The 10,304-nt window shown below is 58.9% G+C and overlaps 5 protein-coding genes across 5 annotated transcripts; 1 reads left to right on the forward strand and 4 right to left on the reverse strand.

The window, feature by feature from the left end:
* Positions 1-62: 62 nt before the first annotated feature.
* VDBG_04472 (predicted protein) lies at positions 63-488 on the reverse strand (the record flags this gene model as incomplete). Its single annotated transcript, XM_003004820.1, has 1 exon — positions 63-488. One exon carries the CDS (start codon positions 486-488, stop codon positions 63-65), a length of 426 nt encoding a protein of 141 aa, XP_003004866.1.
* An 807-nt stretch (positions 489-1,295) lies between these two features.
* On the reverse strand, positions 1,296-1,601 carry VDBG_04473 (predicted protein; the record flags this gene model as incomplete). The annotated part of the gene is made up of 1 exon (XM_003004821.1): positions 1,296-1,601. The coding sequence occupies one exon, from the start codon at positions 1,599-1,601 to the stop codon at positions 1,296-1,298; it is 306 nt and encodes a 101-aa protein (XP_003004867.1).
* Positions 1,602-5,009: 3,408 nt separating this feature from the next.
* VDBG_04474 (conserved hypothetical protein) lies at positions 5,010-6,587 on the reverse strand (the record flags this gene model as incomplete). Its single annotated transcript, XM_003004822.1, has 1 exon — positions 5,010-6,587. The coding sequence occupies one exon, from the start codon at positions 6,585-6,587 to the stop codon at positions 5,010-5,012; it is 1,578 nt and encodes a 525-aa protein (XP_003004868.1).
* Positions 6,588-7,729: 1,142 nt separating this feature from the next.
* Positions 7,730-9,024, forward strand: VDBG_04475 (conserved hypothetical protein; the record flags this gene model as incomplete). Its single annotated transcript, XM_003004823.1, has 2 exons — positions 7,730-7,872; positions 7,956-9,024. 2 exons carry the CDS (start codon positions 7,730-7,732, stop codon positions 9,022-9,024), a joined length of 1,212 nt encoding a protein of 403 aa, XP_003004869.1.
* Positions 9,025-9,505: 481 nt separating this feature from the next.
* Positions 9,506-10,069, reverse strand: VDBG_04476 (RTA1; the record flags this gene model as incomplete). Its single annotated transcript, XM_003004824.1, has 1 exon — positions 9,506-10,069. The coding sequence occupies one exon, from the start codon at positions 10,067-10,069 to the stop codon at positions 9,506-9,508; it is 564 nt and encodes a 187-aa protein (XP_003004870.1).
* Between the last annotated feature and the right edge of the window lie 235 nt (positions 10,070-10,304).

Genomic DNA, 10,304 nt, shown 5'->3' on the forward strand with positions numbered 1-10,304 from the left:
GCCATGGCGGGGGAGTCGGGGTCCCCCCCCCCCTTTCGGCTTTAAATTTTGGGTTTTTGCCGTCATCGTCGCTGGGGGAGGTCCAATGCGGCCAAGGTTCGTTCGTCGGCACCGCGACGGGCGCTTGTTTTTCCCCCCGGGGGGGGCGCGCGCTTCACAATCTTCTTGCGAGGGCGGGAGTCGGGGGCAGAGGAGTTGTCGGGCCTTGGCGCGCGAGGGCGCAGACGGAGCTTGATAGGCGATGGCGCGTGAGCCATGGGCGGTGTGGGCAGCTGCGTCAATTGCGCGCGCTCTGGTGGTGGTGGTGTTGTGAGGAGAGACTGCAGCGAGCGGCAGGTGTTGAAGATGTTGCCAATGGCGGGCGCGGAGGCAAGGGTAGGAGGGCTGGCGGGCGGCGAGGCGAAGAGGGCCGACTGCAGGCGAGTGTGAGGATATGACTGGTAGTGCTGCTGCGACGCATCGCACGAGAAGGCTGAGGGCATCAGCATGGTGGGTGGTTCTGGTTGAGTTGGTGGTAGAAGAGGTTGGTGATGGGCGCTCGTGGCGGGATGCGACTGGTTTGCGACTGGTTTGCGACGATGAGATTGAATGCGCCGGGTTCGAATGAAGTAGTGTGCGGATGGTGAATAGCCTGAAGCAAGACGTTTCGAAGACGATGAAGCGCTCTCTTTAATGGTGCAGTGTTGTTGGAGTTGGTCTCTTTTGTGCCGGATGCGGTGGAATGGGTGATGATTTGAAGTGTTGACGGATGCGGCAGAACTGGCAGGCGTGGGTGGGTTGAAGGAGGGAGAAGTGAGGGTCGGAATGGCAGGTGGGCGGTTACGGGGGCCTGTAGTTAAGGTCTGCCCAGGCCCAAGGTCACAAGTTGGCAGGCAGATCCCGTCGCTCAACCGGCAATGGAAGGTGGGTCGCCTTGGGGTATCTGATTGGTCGGCCCGAAGTCCTGGTCTGATCAGGTACAGTGAGCCACAGTGCGTCGCGCCTGCCCTCCCTCATGTCTTTGGTCGCGACTACTCTGAGCGGCATCGTCCTTGCAGCCTGGGGTACCTGACCGCGACGCATGAACTACATCTGGACCTTCCTCGTGGTCTGGACAGGTACAAGTCCGGGCTTCACTGTCTTAGCTCACTCGCGCTTCTTCCCCCCCACCCACAATGCCCTTGCTACAGCTCGATGAAAGGGCCCGAAACAGCCAAACCTCCTTCAGGCGCCCCCGGTTGTCTGTAAGGGAGCGCGATATCGATCTTCGCCAGGGTCGCCAAGTGCTCACCTTGCTTTTGCCGCCCCCGCTTCCCTCAGCACTCTCCCCCTCTGGTCCGTGACTGTTCTGTCTTTGTCCTGGCCATCAGTTCATGCAACAACCACGCAAGCTGAGAGGCACTTTGCTTCTGGCCGAGCAGCAGGTCATCCGAGACAATGTGGAGGGAGACGAAGGGTTGACGATGCCTCTTTTCGATGCACCCTTCTCCCTGAGCATCGCCCTCAGCTTCACCCTTTCCCAGTAGTTTGTCTCCCTCTTCACCCCACTCGCACTTGACATCCTCAAGCTGATCTTCTCTCATCCGCTGCCAGATCGCGAGATCGACAGACATGTCAGTCATGTTGTATTGCTCCCCTCCCCCTCTCCTCTACCCCTCCTCCTACGTTGCCCCTCCGAACTAACTGCAGACCATACACCGGTTGATACCGATAACCCCTACACTAGGGGGGCTGCCGCCGCACCGCCCTGTACTAAGGGTACGGCTCGCTCCCTCCCTTCCTTCCACATGCACATGCACCTCACAGTCGCAAGTCCAGATCGGCCTCCACTCATCCGCCCGAACAGGCCATCTGCACTTGCTCGGTAGCCAGACCATCACGACGTCCTGACAATCTGACTCGTCGCGCAACGACTGTTGCCTCTATTCAGATGGTCCCTTTTTTTTTTTTTTTGTTCACATGTCGAAAAGCTTACGACCCGTCTAGGCCAGCACTCTGTGACGAGCAACTCAGAGTCCAGCCCTGAAGCGCGAAAGATTTGCTGCATCTGCGCCATGATGCACGACTAGTGAGGCGCGGCAAGGTCGGCAGGTACCCTGATGGAATCGAGCAATTGATCGACTTGGAGGGGCCTGGTGACAGGAAAGCCAGGACTACAATCGTGACTGTCCCTCTCGCTCGTCTCTCGGAGCAACAACCTCAGGTCCCACTCCACGACGGGCACTATTGGACTGTATCGAACCAGCTTCTGTCTGCCCGCCACGAGGCAGCCAGGGCCAGGGAGACCAAGAGAGGGGCCCGATCGAGCGCCCGATGCAAGCACTTAGACGTAAACGCAATGTGCAGCCGCAGGCCTTTTCTGTCTCAGCCCTCGCTCATTGGTAAGCGCCCCTCGCCTGCCGTCATTATGGAGCTTGCACACCACTTCGCGGCGCCTTGGAGTGTGTAAACCGCGGCGACCACACTCACCACACGACTCGCTCTCTCTCCCTTCGAACAACGAACGACACCCACGAACGCCGATCCAGGGCAAATTCCCAGATCTGTTCAACGTCTTTCTGGGGCCGGTCATCTCCCGCGCAACTACCGCCGCGGTCGTGGCGCACATGATCCGGGGCCGGAGGGGCACTACCGCTCGTCCGACGCAGGGCCAGCAGTCGTCTGACGATGAGGGGCCCCAAATCCAATACTGTAGAGGGGCGGTGTAACAATGTTCTCGACTTCTACCTTTGTCGACTTCTGTCTTAGGTGGGGGAATGGGCAGGTTCGCATGAAGTCTGCGGGACACAGGCAACCCCTCTTCACACCTTGCAGCCCTGCGTAGTATTTCGCTCATGCTTGGGTCTACCTGCAGCGCCATGGTATTCTGCTTCGGACTCGCAGGCTTCTACGCGCCGAAAGTAGCACGCCGACATGTCTCGCCTGCCGGTCATTGCAGTAGTAGATCGCGGGCACCTATCGGCACCATTGACGCGACGAATTTGCACTTGATGCGAAAGAAGCGGACAAAAAGCAATGAGCAGGGCCCTTCAGCGGAGAAGTGCAGCTAGGAAACGTGGTCCAACTCGCTCATAGTACCTTGACGCACTGTCTAGGTCTGTCTTGCGACGCACCTTCTTTCTCTCCCTGGCCACGGGCGCTGTCGGGCATCCGACAAGGTGGATGACGTTGGTGGACGCGCGACGCGGACGCGTCAAACGCGTCTCAGCGCGGCCCCGACGCGACTTTGGCGTTAGATTGCCTGCATGAGCCCCTGGCCAATTATCACGCGCTACGAATGCCACGAGAGTTGTGGTTGGTTTGGAGTGATCCACAGTGTCTCGGGTGTCTAAGGCGCTAGGATAGCCGTCTTTAACGTCCACCACAAACGGCTGCTGCTTTGTCCCTGATTTTCAATCGCTCCGTTACGGAGCCGGAAGTGGCACGCCAGCATGTTACTGTCCGCGGCTGCGTACCCCGCCAATACTTATCGCAGCATTCCAATGCCTTGTTTCACCACCAACCTGACAGATGGCATGTCTCTCATGATTACCTCCAGCTTGACCTGGCTCGGTCTTCCTTTGAATTCGCAGACAAGCTTCATTGAGTTTGAGTACTAGGCTCAGCCGGACTGTAGCTCAACAAGGCACAGACCTGCAACGTCCGGTGAACACGACGGTTCAGTCCAAATCGAAGGAACGCAGGCCCTAAGGTGTCGTCCGCCATTGTTTGACATTGCCAGTGACGTATCCCCAGGCCCCTACAGGGGCCCTCATACGGGTGACTTTCTGGGTTCTTGCGAGTGTACAGGGCAAGGCGCTGGTCTACACTGAAAGTCGAGATCGAGATTTCGCAAACCATCGCGATGGAGAGTTCCATCGGCCTTTTTGGGCCATTCATGCAGTCCCTCTACCAAGCTTCGCCGCACTTTGCTATGTCGGCCATCATCTCCGTGTGAGTAGCACCCGGCGCAGCACGACAGCGACTTCGATCCCTCGATCCTGGCTCGGGCTAAACGATTGATATGACCGCCATCCTTCGGTCATGGTCATGAGGTTTTGAGAAGCATCTGCTCGAGGTGACATCCCGGACTAGGTGTGACGTCAAGTGCTCGCCTGGCCTCCATGCCCACCACTGGCAGCCGCGAGATGCTGTTTTCAGGTCCCTGCACGCTACACCTTGCAACTGCCTTCGCTTTTCCGGGGTCAGTGTACTGTCCCATCGACCCTGTGGTCCCTGAGTCGAGTTGGCACGGCCTTGGTCATAACCCATGCTGACGATTGCGTAGGTCCAAAGGTGAATCACCTCGATCACACACGAGACACATGTCGATTCGATTGGGCTCTTCCTCCGTATATGTCCAATTCGTTAAGCCCATGTAAACCCGCGCGCGCATTTCTTGGATCCAGCCCCAGGAACCAGTATTTTGGTCGCCACGAGAGAACAATGCGATGAAAGAAGAGGTGCTTGTCGAGCCCGACATGGCTGATTGCCTGATCGCCTCGTCCTCACTTTCTGAGCATCACATGCATGACGTTGGTCTTGACGCGCCAGCGTCTGCCGGTGGGCAGACCCGCCTTCCCGAAAGTGCACGGCTCCGCGACATGTTCGCGGGAGGCCGACGCCGACGCTAATTGATTTTTTTTTGCTCTCCGGGGCGGAGCATATCACCCAGGGATTTCTTTTGTTTGTTGTTTAACACAAGGCGATGGTACCTTGAGTACATACCCGTCCATGGAGGAACTCAGGTCGGCCGCTGACCGATCGGACGGCGGACGTATCTCTGCCGCTGAGCTGCTTATAGCGGTAACGCTGAGACATGGAAGCCTGACCGACAGTGCCAAGTACCTGGAATAGCCGCTCGACGTTATAATCCACAGATCTGCTAGAAAGCGCTCGAAGAGGTCCGGCTTCAGCTGCAAGCCGCAGAGTGAAGTCATTGGGGCTGGGTGATCATGTAATCACATGTCGTTCATGTTCCGGGTGCTGCTACTTCTACCATAAATCTAATGATCTAGTCTGATTTCTTCAGGTGTCTCCCCCAAAAAAACTCAACCCCCAAAGCCGCTCTGCCACCAATGCCTCCCCTTGATCCAATGGGGGCACGCATCCCAGTCGATTCTCCAGACGGCGTGATCGACCTGCCCGCCTCCGAGCAGCCTGACAAATGACACGGGCACTGGCTCAAAAAGCCACACACCTGACATGGCAAAATCTTCGGCCGCAGGCCAGACGGTGGCGTGCAGCCACAGCACCACGAAAGCCAGATTCCCCGCGCGTCGCACTGAACGAGGCAAGCCCGCGATCCACGGAGCCAGCGCCTTGCATGCGGCGCGCTGCACGGCGACGCCCAGGCCGGCGAGCGCGAAGAAGACCATGGGGTACCAGACCGTCGTGCGGGGCACGACCGTGAAGCTGCCGCAACCGTGCAGGAGACCGGACTGCACGAAGGCGGCTGCAAGGCCGATGAGCTGAGCGGCGTGCGATCGCGGCGCGAGGTGGCCCCTTTTGACGAGGAAGGCACCGGGTCCGGCAAAGTCGATACGGAAGGTCTGGTGCCACCAGGCGGACCAGAAGCCGGCGAGGCCGCGATCGAGGACGGCGACAGGGGACCCGAAGACGGAGCTGTACTGCCAGAGCTCGGGGCGGGCGGGGATGAAGCGCGAGACGACGTGGCGCTGGATGAGGTCGTGCATGGATAGCAGGTAGGCGATGGCGGTGTAAAGGCCGAACAGGATCATGAGGTGGCGCACGACGGGGACGAGCCAGAGCGGCAGCAGGGCGAGGTGGCGTGGCAGGGGCAACGCGGCGGCGGCGGCGGTGGAGCCAAGTACGAAGTAAGGGTCCTTCATCATGGCGACTTTAATGACGTCGAGGACCAGGTAGGCGACGGCGACGGCGCGGAGCTTGGCGACGTTGAAGGCCCGCTCGGTGGGGTAGGTCGCATAGCCGGCGTGGGTCACAAGTGGCACCGTGTCCATGCGCACCTTTTCACCGGAAAGGGGTTTCTCGGGCCGCTGCGGCGAAGGGATAGTGGGGATGGCCCAGGACCAGCCGGCGCCGCGGAAGCTGGCGAAGAGCTCGAAGGACCAGTAAAGGCGCTCGGAAAAAGGGGCCGAGGCAGGGAACGCCTGCCAGGTATAGTCGTATTTCTCGACGTCAGCACCGGGAGCCCATGCTCTCACCTGCGAGGATTTCTGGGAATGGGCGGCGTGTCCGTTCGAGACGGTCGATTTTGAAGCTGGCGTCGGGACCTTGGGATGCCGGCGCACTCTCTCGGCGTCAAATTGCGGCCGCATCCACACGAGCATGGTCAGGTTGTGCATGATGCTCCAAACGGCCCACAACCCCGTGACGTAGGCAATGGCCACGTTGCTGCTCGACGTGGTACGCACCATGTCGAGGTTGAACAGGATAACGACGGCAAGGACGAGCCAGCGGGCGGCGTAGAGCCAAGGGCGCTTCGTGTGCGGCACGGCCATGTACAGGATGGGCAGGACAAAGGCCGGGATGAAGTGGTAAGGGATGTTGAGCGGGTTGGCGCGGCCGGCGGCAACGTCTGCCTTGAAAGCGGCGCGGTGTTGAGCGAGGAGGGCGGCTGCCAGGGCCTCAGGCTGGGAGACGGTCATTGTCGATGCCAGGGTTTCCAGTTCTGCTGCTGCTGCTGCTGGATGAAGTGCAAAAGGTGCCGGTGCTGTGCTACGTTATGCTGTCATGCTGCGAAATGCACGCTCCAACCACGGATGTATGAAGAGAGAGAAAATGGAAGTAACAGCAATGGCGACAAGCTGGCGCGTGATTTTGAGGTGCGAAAGAAAGTCAAAAAGACATTGTAGCTTCCTGGGCGGGGCAGCCGCGTGGCACGAGACAGCAGAGGCTGGGGTTTCACCTCGAGAAGCCCTCCCTGGTGAGACTGGCGAATGTAGGTGCAGGAGGTGGAAAAGAGCTGCATGACGATGTCAGCTGCACCAAGCTGAGAGATGATGGCCGGTCGAGGCTGAGAAGTCGTGAGCACGGTTCGTTGACTTCATGACTCTCACCGACAGCAGTTGCCCCTCGGCGCCCATCCCATCGTCATTGCCTAGTGCAGTTTTTTTTTCCGCGTGTGAGACTTCCCCGTGACGTCAACACATCACCTGCCTCCCTGGCGGGCCAGCTGCTCACAGCTGGTGTCCATGATGGGGGTTCGAGGCGCCTCCATGAACAACAACCCAACAGGCCAGCATCAATTTGGTCCGAAGGAGACAAACAAGAGTTGAAGATGCCTCGGATAGGGCTGGCTGGTTTAAATTGTACCGCAGATCGCCTTGGCCGAACGAGCGAGCGAGCACGCGAACATGCGAACAGGCGATCAGGGTCCGACATTGGGCGCCGCCTCCACCTAAAAGACCCGACCAGGTGGCCAGGTCGATAAACGAGATACGAGGCCCGAGATCCACTCCCGACTGCGAACGATCTGCTTACTACGAGCTCAGCCCCCCCCCCACCCACAAGACAAGCCAAGCCTCCACTTGTCTCTCGTACGTCGTTCATCCATCAATACAATCTCACACACTCCATCTCCCATCTCGTTTGTGTGGTTCACCACTGTGCCTCGTTCATCTCGATCTTGCGTTAGACCGAATCTTCAATCCCTCTTCGTATCGAGCCATCTCTGACGTATCTTCATGCCATCCGTGCCGTCGCCCCGTTCCCCTTCGCCCAACGCCTCGGGCATTGCTCCCCTTGTTTCCACGCACCGACGCAAAGCCCACACAAAGTCGAGGACAGGATGTGTCGAGTGCAAGAGACGGCGCGTCAAGGTACACTGGAGCTCCCCGCCCCCGCTGGTCAACACGTGATGCTGATGCCGTACCGCAGTGCAATGAAGAACGTCCAACCTGCAAAGCTTGTCATCGCCATGGCGTCTCCTGTGTATATTTTGGACAGCCGCTTCCTCGGGGCCGAGCGACGGTGGGATCAACGTCACCCACATCCTCCATCATTCCTATCACCAGTACCGATAACGGCCAGCTAGCTCCCTCTCCTGCAGACTCACACCTGAATACCGGTTCTCATGGCCCCAGCCCGGCCGCCGTGTCGCCCTTCTCGACGACCACATCCGCCTCCCAAGGTGACGCCCCGTCCTTCACCCTGCATGACCTCGGCCTGCTTCACCACTGGACCGTGTCGACAAGCAAACTCTTGATCACCCATCCAAAGTTCGCCCACATATGGCAGATCACGGTACCCGAGATCGCAACCCAGCATGAGTTCCTCATGCACGGCATCTTGTGTTTGTCTGCATTGCACCTTGCCCATGAAAAAAAGCTCACAAAATCGAGCTTCGTGCGCGAAGCCGCCGCCCACCACACCCTCGCCATACAGGGCTTCAACCAAGCGATCAGCGAGATGGACGAAGCGAATAGTGAGGCACTCTTCGCCTTTGCAGCCCTCAACATTATTTGCACCTTTAGCCTCACCAGGCAACTCGGTGAAGAGGCCGCTGGGACCTCGAGACGCAGTATGAAGGATCGCATCCTGGGGCTCGAATGGGTCAACATGATACGCGGCGTCAGCATCGTCCTCGAACCCGTCCACAGAATCATCTGGAGCAGCCCTCTGAGGGTTATGCTCGATGTTGGCAACTGGGAAGAGCTGAACCCCGACGCCGCCGCCGGCGACAGCGCCCGTCATCTGAGGGAGATTCGGTCGGCGTGGCGGGGGAGCAGCGATGCCGGTGCCTACGATGACATTCTGCGCTCGCTGATCAAGTGCTTCATGTTTGTCGAACAGTTCGACTCGTTTGATGAGCAAGCGCTCGAGTCGTTTGGCCATAACCAAATTTCGTCGGGGCCCATCATGTTTATCCTCGTCGCGCCCGACTTTTTCTTCATGCAGCTCCGTCAGCGGCAGCCGCCCGCCCTCATCATGTTCGCGTACTTTGGCGTCATCTTGCACCGTCTCCGCAGCTTCTGGTTCATTGAGGGGTGGGGTAAAGACATTATCGAAGTGGTGGATGACCTGCTGGGCGACTACTGGCGGCCGTGGACGTCGTGGCCGCTCGAAATGGTTGAGGCCGGCTGATGAAAGCCACCGATAGTGGCGGCCGAGATTTGTCCAAATTCCGAAGCGAAAGATCAAGACGGATCAGTAGAGATGAGTTCATTCGGGTTGGTCCTAGCTCTCTGTCACGGGTCGTACATGGTATTCGCAGGGTCCGTAGGCCAGGAGCATCCAACTCCTTGATTGCAACTCGATTGAACGTACGTAGTCATTCGCCACGATCATATTCGCCTCATTGGGTGTCTTTAGCCCGCGGTCGTAGCAAGGCAACTCACATCATCATGACGTTTGTATTTTCTCCCAACAGCGCGAGACTCGACAAATGATCATCAGGGACGCACGTCTTGTCTGAGGCTCGCCAGGACCTACACTTTGTTCGTATCACACTGATTGATTCATGTCTATGAAGAGGAAACTGGAGCTCTTTCGTCTAGGCAAGCAACGCGGATCGGGATTCAAATAAGACGTTCCAACTTGACAACTTTTTCTCCTCCCTGGTGTTTCACCTGCGACCCATCTCCATCTCCACGTCATGCTGCCCATGACGGCGGCGCCCTTTCTGCTTTTGCTTCCTCTCCAGATGCCCCACGTACCACACGGCAAAGATGAGCATGCAGAGCGCCATGAGGAGCGCGTCGAATATGTACAGGAATATCTCGTGCGAGATGAGGTAGCCGCCGTTGCCCTGCAGGTACTCGACGACGCGGAAGACGCTACGCACGAGGATGATGGCGCTCGTGGCGTAGAGGACCCAGAGGTAGCGCCGCCAGGGGACCTTGGCGGCCGACGCCCCGGTCGGCGGCTGGGTGTTCATCCTGCGGTGGAAGAGGACGGACGTGACGACGAAGAAGCCGAAGACGACGATCTGCACAAAGAGGCCCGCGATGATGATCTTCTCGCCGAGCTTGTACAGGTCGAGCGTGCCGCCGGACTGGATGCCGCCGCCGGCCGCCTGCAGGGAAAAGGCGACGACGTCGCCGGTCACGAAGATGCGCGTCACCCAGTCCACGGGCAGCAGGGAGAGGTGCTCGGCGCGGAGGGTGCGTATGAGGCGGCCGAGAATCATGTAGATGGAGGCGGCGTAGAGGGCCGGGGCCACGAGGATAGGGATCGCCTGGACGATGAAGCCGGGGATGGATAGCTTGTCAAAGTGGCCCCATATGCGACCGCAGTAGCCTATGACCTGGACTACAGAGGGACGATGGTCAGATCGCGGTGCTTGGGCTCGACCACTGCATAGGGGTGCGCGCTCGGGAGGAGCAGACACTTACGGATGCCGCCAATGACGAAGGCGTAAAGTA

This window comes from Verticillium alfalfae, genomic scaffold, assembly GCF_000150825.1.
Source record: "Verticillium alfalfae VaMs.102 supercont1.5 genomic scaffold, whole genome shotgun sequence".
In the NCBI taxonomy this organism is placed as follows: Eukaryota; Fungi; Ascomycota; class Sordariomycetes; order Glomerellales; family Plectosphaerellaceae; genus Verticillium; species Verticillium alfalfae.